The sequence below is a fragment of the Mycotypha africana genome, assembly GCF_025528875.1.
Source record: "Mycotypha africana strain NRRL 2978 chromosome Unknown BDF20scaffold_1, whole genome shotgun sequence".
Classification (NCBI taxonomy): domain Eukaryota; kingdom Fungi; phylum Mucoromycota; class Mucoromycetes; order Mucorales; family Mycotyphaceae; genus Mycotypha; species Mycotypha africana.
In genome coordinates, this window is record NW_026515725.1 from 1,820,503 (window position 1) to 1,838,918 (window position 18,416).

General features: G+C 36.6%; 5 protein-coding genes across 5 annotated transcripts; 2 read left to right on the forward strand and 3 right to left on the reverse strand.

Annotated features, from left to right (window-relative positions):
- Positions 1-561: 561 nt before the first annotated feature.
- On the reverse strand, positions 562-1,014 carry BDF20DRAFT_844658 (uncharacterized protein). The gene has a single exon (XM_053079636.1). It carries the CDS (start codon positions 1,001-1,003, stop codon positions 773-775), a length of 231 nt encoding a protein of 76 aa, XP_052940697.1. The 5' UTR covers positions 1,004-1,014; the 3' UTR covers positions 562-772.
- A 1,141-nt stretch (positions 1,015-2,155) lies between these two features.
- On the forward strand, positions 2,156-4,482 carry BDF20DRAFT_831477 (uncharacterized protein; the record flags this gene model as incomplete). Its single annotated transcript, XM_053078453.1, has 6 exons — positions 2,156-2,234; positions 2,301-2,386; positions 2,483-2,675; positions 2,775-4,106; positions 4,187-4,371; positions 4,468-4,482. The coding sequence occupies 6 exons, from the start codon at positions 2,156-2,158 to the stop codon at positions 4,480-4,482; spliced, it is 1,890 nt and encodes a 629-aa protein (XP_052940698.1).
- Positions 4,483-5,000: 518 nt separating this feature from the next.
- Positions 5,001-5,343, reverse strand: BDF20DRAFT_811938 (ribosomal L29e protein family-domain-containing protein; the record flags this gene model as incomplete). The annotated part of the gene is made up of 3 exons (XM_053076739.1): positions 5,001-5,078; positions 5,147-5,211; positions 5,307-5,343. 3 exons carry the CDS (start codon positions 5,341-5,343, stop codon positions 5,001-5,003), a joined length of 180 nt encoding a protein of 59 aa, XP_052940699.1.
- A 740-nt stretch (positions 5,344-6,083) lies between these two features.
- BDF20DRAFT_43390 (methylenetetrahydrofolate reductase-domain-containing protein) lies at positions 6,084-8,691 on the reverse strand. Its single transcript, XM_053075441.1, has 5 exons — positions 8,193-8,691; positions 7,943-8,105; positions 7,380-7,849; positions 6,771-7,313; positions 6,084-6,691 (listed from the first exon to the last, which is right to left on the reverse strand). Exons 1-5 carry the CDS (start codon positions 8,370-8,372, stop codon positions 6,353-6,355), a joined length of 1,695 nt encoding a protein of 564 aa, XP_052940700.1. The 5' UTR covers positions 8,373-8,691; the 3' UTR covers positions 6,084-6,352.
- Positions 8,692-16,957: 8,266 nt separating this feature from the next.
- On the forward strand, positions 16,958-18,280 carry BDF20DRAFT_811873 (uncharacterized protein; the record flags this gene model as incomplete). The annotated part of the gene is made up of 3 exons (XM_053076730.1): positions 16,958-17,218; positions 17,324-17,866; positions 18,023-18,280. The coding sequence occupies 3 exons, from the start codon at positions 16,958-16,960 to the stop codon at positions 18,278-18,280; spliced, it is 1,062 nt and encodes a 353-aa protein (XP_052940701.1).
- Positions 18,281-18,416: the final 136 nt, after the last annotated feature.

Genomic DNA, 18,416 nt, shown 5'->3' on the forward strand with positions numbered 1-18,416 from the left:
CCTGCTTTTCTCTCTTCTTCTGTTTGGTCTATTATACAAGTTATTGACACCAAGTATATATCCAGTATAATCAAAAATAGTCAAGATATCTAAAGCAATAATAAGTATTTTTGCATGTCAACATGTACATCCTTCAAAAGGGCTACAGCTGTTTTCAAGCGTTGGACGGTATAATGATAATGTTTTGGAAAGCTGGTATATAAAGTATAAGTGTCATTATGCAGTTAGTCTTATGTCAGTATTTAGAGTTCTTCGAGTTCTAATTAAGTGTAACCACTCGGTGACTTTGGCGTTTGTTAATGCCAAGGTAGCTTTTCCATCCATATTCTATCCTTTTAGAGGAAACGAATTAAGAAGGTAATCTTGATGTTCTTATGTGGCATGCAAGATTACAACGACTACCTAAATGAATTTCTATGTTAAAGACTTTACAGAAAGGTTCAAGAGTCTCCTTCTTAATGAGATATTTAGAGTCATCTCTTAAGTAGTTTTATAGTATATAACAATGCCAAAAGCATGCCTGAGACAAAGTATCTTATATTGAGAACACTTCAAAAGCGCTAACTATTTCTTTTAACTGAGACTGTCAGAAATACTGTTAAGAAAGAGAAATGAATATTGAAAAAACCTGGCAGAGACAGTAGGTTCAGGTCTAACAGAGACGTTAATGATATTGAGACTCATTTTCATCATCAACACCAAAGATGTCGATCATGTTCACGTGTCTGTAGTGAATGTAAGCGGCTCATATCAATAGCTGTGTTTAAGGCTGTTAAAATCTGGATTTAACGACTACCAAGGTCGGCAGAAGGGCGATAATGAAATAGCGAACAACCTCAGCAGTAAGTGTAAGAAGAAGTAAAAACAGAACTCGGACAGGACAAAAAAATGACGTTCCGGTCAAGCAGAATCCCAAAAAAGGCAAAATAAACAACGAGGCCCGCCATACCGTTACTATCGTTTTGCGCAGTGATATGAAGGGCATAGACGTTATAGGTATCATTGATTTTCATACAGTACCGGCAACGAGATGATAAGGTAGTTACTGTCGTTGAGTTGAATGAATTAACCATCCAATTTTTTTGATAGTTGTTACCATAAAACTTTTCCCTGAATTTGTGTATTCTGACTTAGTACTGTACCCATAAAGGTATATATCAGCTGCTATAGTAAAGAACTGGGAGGTATGATAAGTTTATGAAAGGGAGGGGGCAACAAACATGGAGAAAAGATCAAGCTTTAAGATATGTAAGAATGCAGCAATTGCAGGTTACTCTGGTAGTCAGACTTGAGACCATTAACATTTTACGTCTCCAATTATTACATTAAATACATCTACTCAATGTAATTCAGGTAACATTATCAGACCACACTATTATTGTTATTTTTTTTCAATTCATTATTGTTAAAAAAATTGCATCGGTTATTAATTTTCCTTACACGATCCTTTTTTCCGCATTCTCGCAATATATTTCGCGATATTATATCTGCAAAGATAATCGTCAATCATGAAGCAGCAACAAGGAAGCCTCTGTTCAAATGTGTCCGTAGAACAGTATGCTAGCTTTTCACGAGTAAAAGGATTCGGACCTAGAACGAAAGAAATACAATAACATGTCTATTTATAATTTATTGTTATTTTGGTACACACGTATACATATGTTGATCCCGCCTATTTCAAAAATAAATATACTAGTAAATGCACGATATATTTTTGTCTAAAAACTTCATGGAAAGACTCGCATTGAAACACTACACTATCGTAGACATTGTTCACTTACTTTGCACACAGAGAAGTGGTATGCATACTAAAAGGTCAGTTAGAGAGTAAGAAAACAGTGCAAAGAATAATCTCATTGGTTACCTTGGGTATACTTTTTTGGTCGGCCTGGGTTTTTGAAGAAACACAACAGTTGTGTAAAATTCCAGAAAGTCAAAGCTAAAAAAAGAAGGGGCACAATAGGCTCTTCTTCTCTTTTTCTCACATACAAGACACACACACTGAATTGTTTGCTAGAGATTTAGCTCTTCTTTTTCGACGCCCCACCCACCCCCTCACCTTTTTTTCCTTTCTTTTTTCCGTCTCTTTCCCTATTTTGATTGTTCTTCTTTTTCTTTACACATATACCTTACCCATTCACAACTAAAGAACTAAATGCTACCTAACGACTACAAACCTCTTTCAGTGAGGCCAATGTCTGAAGTTCTGAATCCTGGACATTTTATGAATGAGGGTAAAGTCTGACAACACAGTTCAAGGATTTTCTTTAGGCTTTAACACGCGCTCTTTTTATTCGTAGCAGCTGATATTGCAGGCAATTGGTATGAGGATCTCCAAAACTATGAAAGAAATTTGGACGAAATGGCATCGGCTACTTTAGATCAGGTATCAAGACGGCTTTTATGTGCCAAGCCATTGCTGTAAATAATAGAAAGAACACTGACTGATTGAATTCTTATGTGATATATTTGCGCTATGTAGAACTTTAAAGAAGAAATGCAACATGTAGACCAATGGTATCGCTACTTAACGGAAGCAGAGAAAACCGCTACTATGTATACACTTTTACAACACTCAAGTCAAGTTCAAGTCCGATTCTTTATCAACGTTCTTCAACAAATGGTGAAGAGAGATCCACTTCATTCTTTATTGACACCTAGTAATCCTGAACAAGGTATAAAGAACATAGTTTTGGGTGGAAAAAAAAAAAAAAAAAACAAAAACCAAAAAGAAATAGATACGAGACTGATTATAACTACCCTTCTGTAAAAAGACATGCAAACCCATTTAGCTGGTGCTATGGCAAAAGCAGAATTAGAAGCTAGTCAACGATTGATGTCAGTTTTACCCTTTAAAACAGGTCAAGTGATAAGTAGACCTCCAAGTACAACAAGCAGACGAACTGTAGAGCGTCATTCATTCGCATTAGGTGATACAGAGGAGTATAGTCATCTGTTCGGCCGCAACAATGCTTCTGATTTTCTTACTCTGCCTGGGGCTGCTGCCGGAAGCGGTAATACCAACCGTTCATCTTTTGTGGGTTCAATCCTGGATGAAACACCAACTTTGACTGCTCAAGGCAGTAGCGACAGTCGACGAACCAGTTTAAATACAACCACGAATAATAGTCTAGGATCAATGCCAACAACTGCAACAAGTAGAACGTCAGGACGTTCTATGTTTAACAGTAGACCTCGATCTGTGATCGAAGGTGACACCAACTCACTCTTTCCTACGTGGAATTCAACCGGTGGATTAGGTAATAGTGGCAGCAGTAATATCAGCAGCAGCGGTAACAACAATAATCTCACTTTAAGTAATGCTGGTCACCGTCGACAACCGTCTGCTGTAGGCCCCATCGGTAGTAATAGTAACAGGATGATCCCTGAAAGACCAAAATCGGCTGACATAAGCAATTGGTCGTTACCTTCTGCTACTACTTCTACCGAGTCGTTAGTGGATCGTAACAGCATTTGGGGACAACCACCTACTTCTGCCTCATCGAGTCAGATAGATAATGAACTTATCGATTTCACCAATCCTCTCCAGCAACCTTTCCGTAACAGTAGAAGTGGTGTAGTAGGGCCTGGACGTGCTACTATGAATAGAATTCCCGCAGTGCCCGAATCTGATGAGTTTCTCACCAATTCGGGTAGAATGTCATTTGATTTAGGAATAGATACAACAACATCAATGTCGTCTACACGATCAACAACCACGTCACCTTTTCGTAAACCAACTGGTTTGGAACGTTATGCTACTTATTTAATGCAAACATCACCTCCGTCGTCAACGTCTATCAACACAACTCCTACTACTACTGCTAACAGTTCTGCCTCAGCCCAGAATAATGACATATCAGTACAAAGTATTGTTGACAATACTAATAAATTGACACTATATGATAATGATTATCCCAGTGACCAAAGTGACCAGTCGCATATGTCTCCTCATCGTCGACCTTCCTCAGTTTTGAATTATCATGGCAGCAATAATTATAATCCTTCGGGTCATTTAAACAGTAACACCAATAACCATCATTTGAATACTAGGGCTGTTAAAGACAAAAAAGCAGTTGAAATTGTTGATATGGAGCTTTTGAAGGGTAAGCAAAGAAAAATGCTGGGAAAGGAAAGAATTGCATGTCTTGAACTCAAAACATTTTATACCATCTCTTAAAATCAGATATTCCTGCTTGGCTCAGGAGCTTACGTTTACACAAATACAACCCAATTTTCGCTGATTGCAAATGGCAAGAAATGATCAAAATGACAGATGAAGATTTACTAAAACGTGGTGTGGCTGCTCTAGGCGCAAGACGTAAAATGCTAAAGGTTTTTGATAATATCAAAGCCCATTGTCAAGCTAATGTAAGTCAATACAACTACTGTCGATAGTAGATATTTTTCGATGTCGATTAGAATGTAACTAACGACTTGTTCCTTTTTATACTTTTTTCGCTTTAGAATATTGATTATTAAACCATACTTGGATCAAACCATCAAATGCACGCGTTCTTTCTGTATTATTTCTTTTTTTTTTTTTAATTCTCTTACCAAAACGCACTTTACAACCCATGCTTGTTGCCTTCCAAAGGCAACAAGAATTTTGAACCCCTTTCTTTTATCGTTTGAACGATTGCTCTTGAAAGATATACATCACTGTTAATAACTATCAAACCTACTTGAAGCAAAACGACCATCCGAAAATAAAATAGTTCCCTCTTCCCCATTCTCTTGCAGAGCAAGTACAAAATCAAAAATATCTGTTGTAGCATTTAGACACCTTTATACCCGCCATTTTTAATCACTTTTTTTCCAACTTTAAAGGCCAAGCGAAAGCCAATCCTTTCGACAAAAAAACTTTCATACACAGGAGCGTTTGAAATTATTGTAACTTCACGTTTCCTTAATAGGTTGATAGTTTATTTCGACCATATTACAATAAGATGTGAACAAGGAAGTTGAGTTGTATGTGTAAAGTGGAAAAGTATCGCTATTTAAGCCTTGGCGGCAGCGAGAGCCTTTTGAGTACCCTTCTTGGCGAAACGTTGGTTACGGAGGAACTTGGCATCCATCTATAAAATTGACGTCAATGTCAACCGCGATCATTTACAAGTACCATTTTAAAAAACAATGTACTTACGTGCTTTTGAGGACGGTACTTGTGAACAATGGGCTTCTTGATACCGTTACGGTGAGCCTTCTTGTCTATAAGTTTGTTAATAAAGAATAATGTTAGTTTTCCAATCTGTTGAACCGAACAAATCGGCATCTCGACAGTGCCAATCGTGAAAATTATTTACTTTGGTTGTGGTTGGTGTGGTTCTTAGACTTGGCCATTTTTAAGTTCCTAAAGGATCAACACAAATTAATGATGCGTGAGTATGGATGAATGATGCGACGGTTGGATGGATTGATAATCATAGTCGATTCGTATCTATAGGCATACCTTGGTCAAACAAGTAATTGAAAAGAAGGATCTGGTTACTCGCCTATAATTGATAGTTTTATTGTTTTGTTCCGCTGTGTTGGGATTTTTTAGGCTGGGAAATTGTTAAAAAGCCCGGATGTTAAAATATGGCTCAATAACCGATTGTTGAAATAAGGCCGTAACTTCCGAGCCGCAAAACATGTGTTCCCCCGATTATTTTCCATTGCTTTTGTACCTGAATACGATTCACCACATACTTAGTCACAAAGTCAAGTATAGTAATAAAATTTAAGTCTGCTGAATAAGGACTGAGAATTGCAACGTTTACACGCAAAATGGGCAGAAATGTTCTATTAGCAAAGATAGAAAAGAAAAAATAATTTATTTATTGCCTTTGTCTGCTTATCAAAAGATTCATTAACGATGAAAAGACATATTAGCCTAGACTTGCGTGCACTTACAACAGATGTGAAATAGTTAGCAGTTAACAAACATGAGTAAATAGATATGTTACAATCATTCTGCTTTCCGATACTCCTCCGTCAGATAGTCTGAAGGAACAGTTATGTGCTCAAGATACAGTAGAGTATTGTGGCCATAAAACTCATAAAAAGTAGTGATTGGTGTTACTGCTTTATAGTTGCACTTTCTGTCTTGCAGCAGTTGCATTCTTTTTTCTTGACTAATTAAGATTTATTATTTATTTGCATGCTAAGGCGTGTACGATTCAAGTGATATAAAATGACGACCTGAAGATGGCAGTTAGAAACAGCGTCATTTGTTGAAATTAAATGCTTTTTCGGCTCCTTTGGTTACGGAGAAAAAGTTGCTTTGAAAAAAGTCCCATATTGGTATATTATGGTTACGCAGTTTATTACTTATGTTACAGCATGTTGACTATGCGAAACAACTTCAAAATCAAAAGGTAGTATGAGAAGAAGTATGTCGTAATTTTTTAGATAAATCACCGTCTATCTCAAGATCGAATAAGCGCCAAATACCACTTTCATTTTGGAAGTCATTATGCACAATGTTGACCAGATACCAATTATTGTAAATATCCAAGATAATTTCTGCTGTAACGCTCTTGCGATCGTAAGTATGAGCCCACTCATACCATAAAGCAAATGCTTCATCCTTCCATGCCATGAACGCTGTTTTTTCCACAATAGTAGGCTGAATGATCTCCTTACCTGGAAATACACCCCATGTTACCGCATTAGGTTCATCACTCGGTGCATTTGTTTTCAAATCACCCTAGAAATTGAAGAGATAAAGCATAAAATTTCTAGTGAAAGTTTTTCCTACGCTGTCTCCGTAGCAGTTTGAATTTTACCTTATTGTTTACTGCAAAATAGGTTACTTCTGGATCTTTTTCAATCTTCTTTGTTAAGTCGTCCAACTTATCATGAGGAACAAAAAACTCTAGATATGCCTTTTGAAAGACGTATCCATTCTTAGGGCCCCAGCCGTAAATAGGATCACTGCTCTTCGCACCATTTACAGCTGGCTGGGAGTTAATTGTTAAATAGCCTAGTAAATTGATAGCCGCCAACCTTTGCTTGATAATGTCTGTTTCAGGGTCTAACTTTTGTGCACTCCATGGTAGGCCCTCCAATTTTCCTTTACAATAACGAGCAAACAAGAGAGCAATTTCATCAACAGACGTAGGCTCACCCCATAAGGCTAAACGCTTCTCAATCGGATATTTAATAGATACTCCCCAGCGGTCGAATTCACCAAAAGCTGGAGAGCGTGAATCTCCCCAGCGACCGTTAGGAAATTCATCCCATGATTCAGTACGTTGGATGTAGCTATGAGAACGGTTTTTCCAAAAGATAGGTCGTACATTTTCTTTGGTTCGATTCAATCCAAGGGACTATATATACAATCTAAACTCAGTTGGCTATACCATCAATGGATAACCGATGATGAATAAACTTACAGGATTCCATGGTAATGGTTTGACGTGTTCTTGTTCGGGTACAAGCTTTAATCTCTCCAGAATCAATCGTGACGATCGCTCCAAATTGAAAGTATATATGTGAAATCCTTGTATACCTGTTTCTTCTCGTATCTTTTCAATGTATTGCACTGCTAGATCAATTCCATAATCCTTCACTGCTTGATCATCGTCCTTAATGGGATCAAGTTCTTTCCAGATTTTATCGGGCACTACATTATTATTGAACGAAACGACGCGTTTCAAACCACCGTAACTCTGAATAGGGAAAATGCCTGGCAAGATTGGACAAGTGATACCGATCTCACGGCATCGTCGGACAAACTGTATGAAAATGTCGACATCAAAAAAAAGTTGAGTAACGATCAAGTCAGCTCCGGCATCCACTTTTTCTTTTAGTCTCCTCAAATCGTCTTGTTTACTTTCATTGTTGATATGGCCTTCAGGATGACCTAACATTTTAACGATAATTTTTCAAAGTGTGTCAATGTTCATCTACCTTTAACCAAACCCGTGCTTTTTATTTTTGGTCTCTTTTTCTTTACCTGCAACTGCTATACAGAAATAATCACCATATTTTTCTCGTATATAACGTACTAAATCTATGGCAAATGTGAATCCGTTTTCGCATAATTCCCAATTTTTCTGTCCTTTTGGGGGATCACCCCGCAATGCTAAAATATTTTGACAGCCGAAAGCTTTTGCAGCCTAAAGGGAAAAAAAAAAATCATAGCAATGAATAGGCGCTCGAGGGATCAGCCCTTTTTGACCGGACATTTCGCTTCTTTTATTTACCTTTAAAGCTGAATCTATTTTCTCTACAGGCATGTTAGTACATGTCAAGTGCATCATAGTTTCTAAGCCATATACCGATTGTGCTGTTCCCACGATTTCAGTTGTCAGTTTTGCTGATGAACCACCTGCGCCCCAAGTGACATCGATGAATTCGGGACCGAATCTTTGCATCCTCTCCATACGGTCATATAAATTGTGAAGTCCCTAAATTCTCAAAAAGTTGGAATGAACATGGCCATCAGGTTTTTTTTAGAACTTTGTGCTTCACTTAGACAGCAAAACACTACCATACCATTTCGGTTTTCGGTGGAAAATACTCAAAGGACCAGAAGCTACGGCGTTCTTTCTCTGCATTATGAATTTTGTCGATGATTTTCATTGTAATAAGTCTGTTATAAAGGGCAAAGAAAAAGAGTTACAGATTCGGAAATAGAGAAAAAGAAATAGAGAACTCTAAATAGATCCGGGGTCGAACTTTTTGCAAACAAGTAATGGACAATGCACAACCGACCCCTTTTTAATCTTGACTGTTTGAGTTTTCCAAAGTAGGCAAATCCAAGGAATATTCTCTGATAACTTAAAATTTCGTATCTGGGTGGATGAGGGACGAATTTGTAGCACACGGTGATGCTGCCGGAATAATTTAAACGCGTAGTAGTGTCAATTTCTATATAGCATTAATCGATTCATCAGTCAGGGACGATTGTTTAAAGTTTTCTGTTCTTGATTAGCAAAAGTAAGCTAAGATTGATTATATGCATTGAAGACAAAATATTCAAGCATACAGAAATAGACAAAGGTAGTGGAATCAAATTTCTATGAAACAGCCGAGCATTTTGGGCATCAAACACTGTAGAGATAGCAAACAGCTCCAGCAGTGCACCGATGCGAAGCCTGTCAAAGCATTCAAATGTAGTTTTTCAAGAGAAATATACCCACAGCTTCCGGTGGCTGATGTGAGTCCTTTCTATCTTCACTATCTCAATTAAAAGCATACAGATAACTTGTTTCGTCAGTTTTAATGTCAACTTCCTGCATATCCGATTTTTGACTTTTTGGACTTCTAATATGTCTTCTATGTTCAGATCATTAATAGAATTTATACACTTTTGAGCATGCGCTGTTGCCCTAATTCTTTACCGAATTTACATTGTATGTACTTCAGCGACTTCCTATTCTAACCATATAACCGTTCTAATATCATAAACTCTAGGCTTGCTGTTTATCTCGCCGCGTGTACTTGCAGTAATAGGTCTTCAACTCCGCCAGCAAAACCATATACAACTTTAAAACATAAAAAGTAGTGTTACCCCAAGCGAAAATTCCATTTAAAACTTACGAGTTATTTAAGCCTTTGATTAATCTCCTTGTCACATTCTAAGTCATTTGTTTTCCCTATGTAGAAACATAAAAAAAAAAGAGGCGTGGTGTCTTGCTATCATACAATTTTTTTACTTTACGCACCGTATAGTTATGATATACTTGAGATTATTATCATTCCTGTCCTTTTCCGTTACGCTGAAGCTGCTTTCCTTGGTGGTCACCATATTGAAGACCCATTTTTTACTGAAATCATATCGGTCCAATTTTATTACAAACCAAAAACTCAATCGTACGCCAAAGAGATTGCTTTTTCAAGTTGTACATTTTTACTCTGCTAATTTGTTTCTTTCCATTATTGTTCTCAAGACGAGAACCAACCCAAAATAGTAAATGGTTATTGGCACGTATCAATTGTGGAATAATTTGAAACTTAAATCAGCTATGGAAAGGAAGGAACAAAAGTAGAAGGAGTGTCTCTTATTTCCTACTACATCATCCGTTTACATGCAATGTATTTGAACTCGACACCATTCTCTGGTACCGCTTCAGCTAACTGATATTCATATTTGAAGTGCTTCTAAAAGCTTCGACGTGTTGGATGATTAAATTGTGTTGTAAAGATCTAAAGGAACGAATATAAAATATTTGGGACCGAACATAGTAGCAATACAATGTTATAGCAGTTATCAGTAAGAACATGTCAGCAGCAAGTTAATGAACTAGGTATACACATTTTTTTATTCTTTCCGCTCTTTAAAAATAGACACAATATAACTAGTCCACTTACTATACCATATACTCACTTTTATTGTAGGAGATTAACAAAGGATAAATGATTGCCTTGAGAGGGGTGGATTATTGTTATGGATATGCGGTCTTTAGGATGACTCTAAACTCTGGAGTCGAAGAAAGCATTCATTGCTCCAATTTTAGCCACCGTGGGGGGGGGCAACAGATGCCAAAAGGAAGCCATATGGGTTGAAAGTCAGGTAACGAAAAAAAAGTAACGAAGCAAGATATTAATCAGACGCCAGATGGTTACTTGTGGCTGCACGTTCTAATCATTTTCTTTACATCTGAATCAAGTCCATAAGCCAAAACACACGTAATAGCAATCAAGAGGTGGCATTGGTATCATGCTGGAAGAGATTTTTTTTTCTGAGCGTCTACAATTGATATATCCAGCTACTAAACCGCTTATACAAAATGATATGAAGTTAATGAAAAAGCATCAGGCACAACGAAAATGATTTTTTGCTCAGTTGGTTGAGTATAATGCTTTTACATCGGAAAATAAGGTTATAGTAGCAAGCGGGTGCCAAAGTAGATGTGTGTCGGGTTTCACTGCTCATACTGAATCAGACATGTATTTAGTTTGATGTAGCACTTTGAATACAACAACAGTATTGGGTAGGGAACGCCTTTCATTTCAACCTACTTACAGGATTACATTCTTCTCGTCCGACGCTCTGAAGCCTGCTGCTGCGGTAAAATATAATGATTTATGTTTTGTCGAGCAGCGGATGTGCTTATGGATGGTACTATTTGATGTTAGAAAACAAAAAGATATAATTTTCAACATATACAATGATGACAAGGTAAAATTGAATTTTTTTTTTTTTTTTAATAGAGCTGTTGAAGAGCCTGAAAACCACTACACTACCCTACTTTATCGACATTTGTTAGTAACTCACGTCTTCAGAAACCACTACTCAATGGGGTGCCGATAATTAAACATGATTCAATGATTGAATGAGCTGATTCATTATTAACCTATCATCTTTGTAACATGTTACTTATTATTAAAGAGAATATTGTCATTCTTATCTTCATACTAAACTACATCATTTTTAATGTCGAACAAACTCGATTTGTAGTAAAAAAGATTTTTCACGCGTAATTTTTTTTTTCTTTTGCATGCAGGGCTTTAAATAGTTCTACTTCGCCACAGTTGATGCTTATCTAATTACATCACAGTATACACTTCTGTGTTTGTGTACTTATCGCCTATAAATCCTTTTTGATTGTCTATAGTGATACGTGAATAACGTAATTAGTTTCCCGCCGGCGCAATTTGTGCATCAAATGACATCTATCTGATTTTTCACAAAGTTGATGATGAGGAGCATCTTACTCTGACCTTGTGATAAAAATAGCAATTGTCATATTTGTTCAGCGACAATATACTTTCTTTGATTTGACTTGTTATTTCATTTATTATCTCAACGTTACATGTGTCCACTTTATTTATTTTATTTTTTCTTTCCTACTGCGTACGAACAAAAAGAAAGAAAAACATCGGGTTCGTTATTTCCATTCTTCGGAATAGAGATAAGGCAAACCAGAGCCAAACCGCTCTTTTTTTTTCCCGTTCTACCTCAATCGTGGTAAAAGATGAGTCAAAGTACACTGGGATAAATTGCATGAAACTTCTCACTGCCCTACCTGCAAGGCTTCTTAACCCGCTCCCAGGCACCTGCATAAATATTTCCTTTTGATGACCTCCATGAGAAATTACATAAGTTTTATTTATTATTATTATTATTATTATTAGGGAAATATGGTATCGTAGGCATGTAGCGCCCTTCAGTTCTACTAGCCAATGATTTTGCATCAAGTGCAATTAGCAGGTTATTATTAGACAGTTTGCCTTTATTGACAGAGCCGTATAAAAAACTGGAAACTGCCAATGAACGCAAATTTTCCCGCTCAAGAAGGGAACTAAAAAGTTTCTTTAACGTGTAACATTACTGCCACGTGTCGGATAAGATCGGCGGCATACACTTTGTAATGGAGTTTTCATTATTCCTTTTTACTCTAATTCCTAAATCACTAAGCCAAAAAGATGGCACAGTAAAAATTGCTAACGAGAATAGGAAAGATAACTTTTTGTCATACAACAAAAATGTTATATAAAGACCACTTTTTCAGTGACAAATATCTATCTTCATCTTCTTTACTGTCATCATCAAACCAGAACTCTCTCTTCTCTTCCTCATATCAAACTCTTCCCTAATTACCAATCTATATCATTATCTATTCCTAAACACTTACAATGTCTGACGGTCGCTGTATTCACTGTGGTCAAAAGGGTCATTATTCCATGTAAGTTTTGCTCATCCAGAGCCATGAATATGCGAGAAGATCAATCACTTACCAAGATACCATCTTTTCTCAATGATCTTTTAGGATGTGCCCTAAGAAGCCAGCATCAAACTACAACAATTCGACAACCGTATGTCAATCAGACATCCAAAGCAGTCAAACAATCTAATCAAAATGTACATATGCAACGTCCTTCTCTAATGAAGCAACGCTCGGCTTCTTCTCTTGAGATAACTGTCTATAGAGGTTGTTCAAGGGTTCCTATCTCTCTCTTTCTATGAAGCATACTCAATTTAAAGCAAACTTACTATTTTAATACTATCTAATTCTTTTGCACCCACAATTTATACATAATATATACAAAAAGGCTGGCTCTTATAACTCTTTTCTATACACAATCGTATACGATCTAATACTTTTATAACCATTTTAATGATACCTAATTACGTTTGACTCTCGCGTAGTCATCTTTTTCTTTCTCATTCATTCATTTTCTTTTGCTCTATGCAGTTTGATCAGTCTGTTATTATATAAATATGATGTTTCTAAACGTACTCTTGCCGAAACGGCGCACTATTGTTCATATTGGTTTTCTGTTACACATATTAGTATATGTAACAAAACGTTGAAGGAACATTCTGTTATGTACCTTGGAATGTTTTTATTGATGTCATCTTGACTATTAACCGTAAGCGGTGAAAAAGGAACTGAAGGTATCTCATTGACTAATGTTGTACAAAGAAATAAGAAGGAAGACAAAATAGAAAGCGCGACGGATGCTACAATAGCGAAGGAGTTTGCTTACTCATGATGACACGTCAATTGAACGATATAACACTGAACAGTATATCTACTTAACCCGAAAAAAAAAAAGGCAAAGGCCCACTCCTCACAGATAAGCTTTTCTATCGACGTAAGCCACGAGCTAGTCATGGATCAAGATAGTCATGGATCAAGATTTGCTTTTCCCTGAAAGGTACCTCGGGATGTATTAAAGTGGTAATTTTACGAAAACCAATCGTACGCTTGCAATGGTGCATGCCGGCGACAACAACGATATACATAGATGCAGCAGCGTGGTGTAGGGCATTCGAATGTTGAGAGACATACTGTCTCTGCTACGGAATCAGGCTCATGCTTATATTACATCGTCTTTGGAATTCTTGCTGTTGCTCGCTAGGAATAGATGTCGAGCCTTGATGCAAAGTTGCCTGCTGCGGGCTTGGTTCTTTTGATCCCACGTCTCGCGTAAGACAAGAAAGAAAAGCATTAGAATGTCGTACAGTAATAATCATGGATGCCGGCTTTCGAAACTTTCACCCCTACATTTTTTAAATCCGCTATTGACCTTTCTCAAAAGGCTTTCTCAATCATTCTCAAATAGACACGGCTACACCCTTTCACAAGAGATGTTCAATTTTAACGAAGGAATCATTAGTAGCTGTTAAGCTGTAACAAGTAATAAAGTGAGATAACTATAACTGCCACTATCAAGCTCCCTTATGCAGTTTCAAAATGTGTATAAAGGACATTTCATCATGCAATTGCGTAGAGGTTCTCTATATACCAGTAGAAACATTAACTTGGTTAATTGTGTTTTTTTAATTGTGACACTGTAAACCAATGTAATGTTCTGTAAACATATTCTTACGATTTTTTTTCATTTTTCACAATCGAGCTAAACTCAGAAAAATTTGCCAATGCAAGCTGTACTCTTTCTAACTTTGGAATTAAAGAAAACCATTTGAACAACTAAGCGCTGTCCGTGTTTCTCAGGCCAATGATTAAGCTCTCCTAAACTATTGCGTGCAACGGGATAGAATTGAACTGCGGTTTAGAGAATGACGACATTATTAGTAAGTATTCAAAAACGTTACACAAGAAGAGTACTGTAGAAAATAGCCTGCCCATTTCTGCCATAACACACAGACATCAAACCTTTTGGGCCTGTATTTAAGAATCACAAGAAGGTGACTGGATCTAGTACTAAAAGAGTAAATAGATGAATGAATTTGTTTTATCAGAAAATGACCTAAAGAAGAAACAGAAAAAAGATGGTCTATAGCACACATAGATGAAAACATATTTCCAAGGTTATCCATAGTAGATCAGAGAATGACATAAGCATTGTTGATCTGGCAATTTGTTGACACATCAGTCTGATCGTGTTTACACTTCTTTCAGCATTCACCGTGTATATGAACGCGGCATCTTTGCCCGCTTTGTTTTTCTCTTCAACAATCATGTTCAAATATAGTAAGTTTTTTTTTTTTTTTTTCTTTTTTTTGTCACTTTTTGTCAATAGTGTACTTCAGTTGCGTTCGCACATACAGACACATGTACCAACTTGAGTCACGATAAAAAACCAAAGTTTTTGTGATCCATGATCAGAACTTCTTCAATTTCTATTTTATTATTCTCTTTTTAGAAGCAAATACTTATTCTATAAGAATACCCTATTTTTATTTTCTTTGACAATAATATTACAGTATCATTACTACTAGATCTATAATTCTGTAGTGGTAGTATAATCGTAGTACAACTTATGGGGCAAGCCAATCAATAGGGAGATGCTTGATACATTCTTTAGAACTTTATACCCTATTCAGAAAAGCATGTTGTTGACTATTTTCGGTCATATTCGTTCGCGTGCTACAAATGCATTATGTTATAAGCCAAAGTTTTCTTTGTTTACTTTTATTAGCTTATTTGTTTATGTCTACCAACAAGGGTCAAGCACAATATAACTCTTTTATTTATTGAATAAATAAATTGTGTTTAACTCTCACCTGTAAGCCCTCAATTGTCAACGCCAAAGTTGCAAATAAGTCAGTTGGACGAGCGAAGATGGTTCACACTACCAGAATTACTGATTGTTCAGGTACTACACTGATCTTTTGTCACAGGGTCAGGCTTAGTGCAGTTCGACAATGAGAACACTTATTTTGTGTCTCCTTTTTCGGTGGGATGTCAACCGATTTTTGATCACGGGGATTCAGATGCTTCACTGCTACTTTGTAATGATTTCACCTTCTGAAAGGCATTAAAAAAAGGTGAGGTCTATTGTAGAGAGTAGTTGTAATACTGTAAAAGTATGTAAATCCATGTAGTCAATTACAAAGGTTTTATGGTATGAACATTGTAAAAGCGAATGAATTTAAAATATGTTCTTAAATGAGGATGGCCACTTTAAGTACGATATTTGAAATAGAAGGCTAAAATATAGTACACAGCTTAGTTTAAGACTATATTCCTCCGTTCAATATGTTCCGCACGCTCTATAGTCACCATGACTAAGAGCAAGCATTAAGGGATGGTATCTGAAGCGCGTTCTCCCTCAAACCGTCTCAACTTACCGAGCCGCAACGACTGTTTTTCTCTTTTCCGGCAGGTACTTTCTTTTTTCTCTTTTTTGGAAATATTGCCTTCAGGACTGAGGCACTATTCGCTGGGTCGAACAGGTAGCTTTAAAATGTAATCATTGTCCATCAAATGCTGTTATACTTTGGTATATATGGTTTGTTTACAAATAACTGAGAATAGCATTTCCTTGTTCATCATTTGATTTTGCTATGCCACACAAGCCTTCTGTCGGCTTACTTCATTTAACAAAACGTTTGCATGTTATTTATGCATACCTTCTATGCATCAGAATACAATTGGGACGATGCAACATATAAACTGAGCACACTGTAAACGGAGAGGCAAAAGGTACGCTTATCAACTATTGAAGTTTATTTGGATGGCTTTTTTTATTTTCTTTTTTGCTCGCGCAACAAACAAAAATGTCGACGAAAAAAAAACTTGATTTACGAAAAGTCCGTTGAGTGTGAAGGCTTTTTTTTCTTTTCTTTTTTTTCTCTCTTTTCTTCTTTCTATTCTTAGTTTGTTCAATTTTCTAATTGTTCTTAAGTAAACATGGAAAACAGTAGCAGTTTATATAACACATTGGGAATACCCAAATCAGCTACTTCTGATGAGATCAAAAAGGTAAAATAACCGTTCCTGAAACTCTTATTTTACTTTTCAGCCACCGACGATAAGAATTTAAATCAGTCTCATGTCTCATAACTTTAGGCTTATCGAAAACTAGCATTAAGATATCATCCTGATAAGAACCCAAATAGCCTCGATCAAGTATAGTTACTTACTGTCTATATACAACTTTTTCTACTATATACGTAAAGCTAACATGTCTAAAAATACAAATTTCAATTATCACCTCCATTTGTTTCAAAAAAAAAAAAAAGTTCAAAGAAATCAGCCACGCCTATGAAATATTAAGTGACGAACAAAAAAGACGAGTCTATGACCGATACGGAGAGTTTGGTTTACAGATGATGGATACCGCTGTTAGCCCACTATTCGATCCCGATATAGAAGCCATTTTATGCACTCTCTTAATGACAGTTTCTCTTTTAGCAGGCTTGGTGATTATCTTTGTTGCATTCCTAATTATACGTATCGAGTACATCGTACCTTGGCCATGGGCTGTTGTTTGGATTCCAGCTTGGATTATCGATGGCATCATTTTTGTCTGCATTTTTTATATTATGTCGAAACGGATGAAAAAAAGAAAAAAGCAGAAGAAAGATGGCGTCGTTGGGGAAGAACAGGATGATGACCAGTTTATGATGGACGAAGGAAAAGCCACTGACGAAAAATGGGCAAAGAATTTGAAAACGATGAATAGATATATCAAGTATATTCACCATAATAGACAGTTCAATGATTGTCTGATTGTCATTTACTACATACTCGCATTGTTATTTCAGATATTCATCGTCGTTCGATTGGACGAGCAAGTGACTTGGAGTGCATTTCAAATATTTATCCCTTACTTCATATACGAAGGTGTTCAGTTACTGTTGAATATTCCCCTCGCAGCAATAAAATGCATCAGCCAAATATTACTCTTATCAGCCAACAGTAGTCACCCTGAACATAACAATACTTTCAGTACAACTGTTATAACATGTCTATCAGTTTTATGGCATCAATTTTGGATTCAGGCACTTCGATTCTGTTTATTTCTACTGATTGTTCTGCGCATTCAACAATCTATACAATGTTCATGGGGCATCGTTTTTATCCCTCTCTATTTATTTGCTTTAAAATGGGCTTTGCAACTTGGATATCAATACTATTATTATTCAAGAAGACTGCCTCAACAACCTGAAATAGCTCAGCAGGGCAAAACAAGTGTCCTGATTGGACTGGGCGTCTACGCCATTAGCACTCTATTAGTTTTTGCCTTAATTGGGACACTTGCCGAACGATTGGATGGAAGGGCTTCTGTTGGCATGTCGAACGTGTTTATACCCATATTTATCCTATCTGTGAGTAGTATTAGAAGCAAATCAAATACATTGTGCTTTTCGGGAAATCTAACTCTTTAACAGTCTTTTATTTTATGTTGCGCCAGTTGTTGTTTACCATGTTTTCTTCGTGTATCACCTGCAACAGATGCAGATTTGCTTGAAGCACAACCGTTTATTGTCGTCAATGCAAACAAACGCATTACCGCTTTTGGTGAATCTTCTTCGTCGTCTTCTGAGGTTAGAAGCGGTAGTAGTGTCCCAACATTGTTAATGGAGGCTACCACAGGTTGCATCGACTCTTTAATAGCTAATAGTTGCTTAGCACGAAAAGCTTCATAAATATATCTTTGTGCTGTTGTTTCAACTTAATCTAGAAGATATGTACGCATCAAAAAATGGCAAAGGTAGTCATCAACAAACTTCCAGCTTCATATAATATACCAGACGCATCTAATTAAAATTTACAACAGACAAA

Bases quoted from the DNA above. Each gene is read 5' to 3' on its own strand.
- BDF20DRAFT_43390 (XM_053075441.1), bottom strand. From the start codon at position 8,372: ATGGAGAGGATGCAAAGATTCGGTCCCGAATTCATCGATGTCACTTGG. The intron at 8,106-8,192 runs GTAAATAAAAGA...TTTTCCCTTTAG, and splicing joins AAATAGATTCAGCTTTAAAG to GCTGCAAAAGCTTTCGGCTG. The intron at 6,692-6,770 runs GTAAAATTCAAA...TTCAATTTCTAG, and splicing joins ATTTTGCAGTAAACAATAAG to GGTGATTTGAAAACAAATGC.
- BDF20DRAFT_844658 (XM_053079636.1), bottom strand. From the start codon at position 1,003: ATGATACCTATAACGTCTATGCCCTTCATATCACTGCGCAAAACGATA.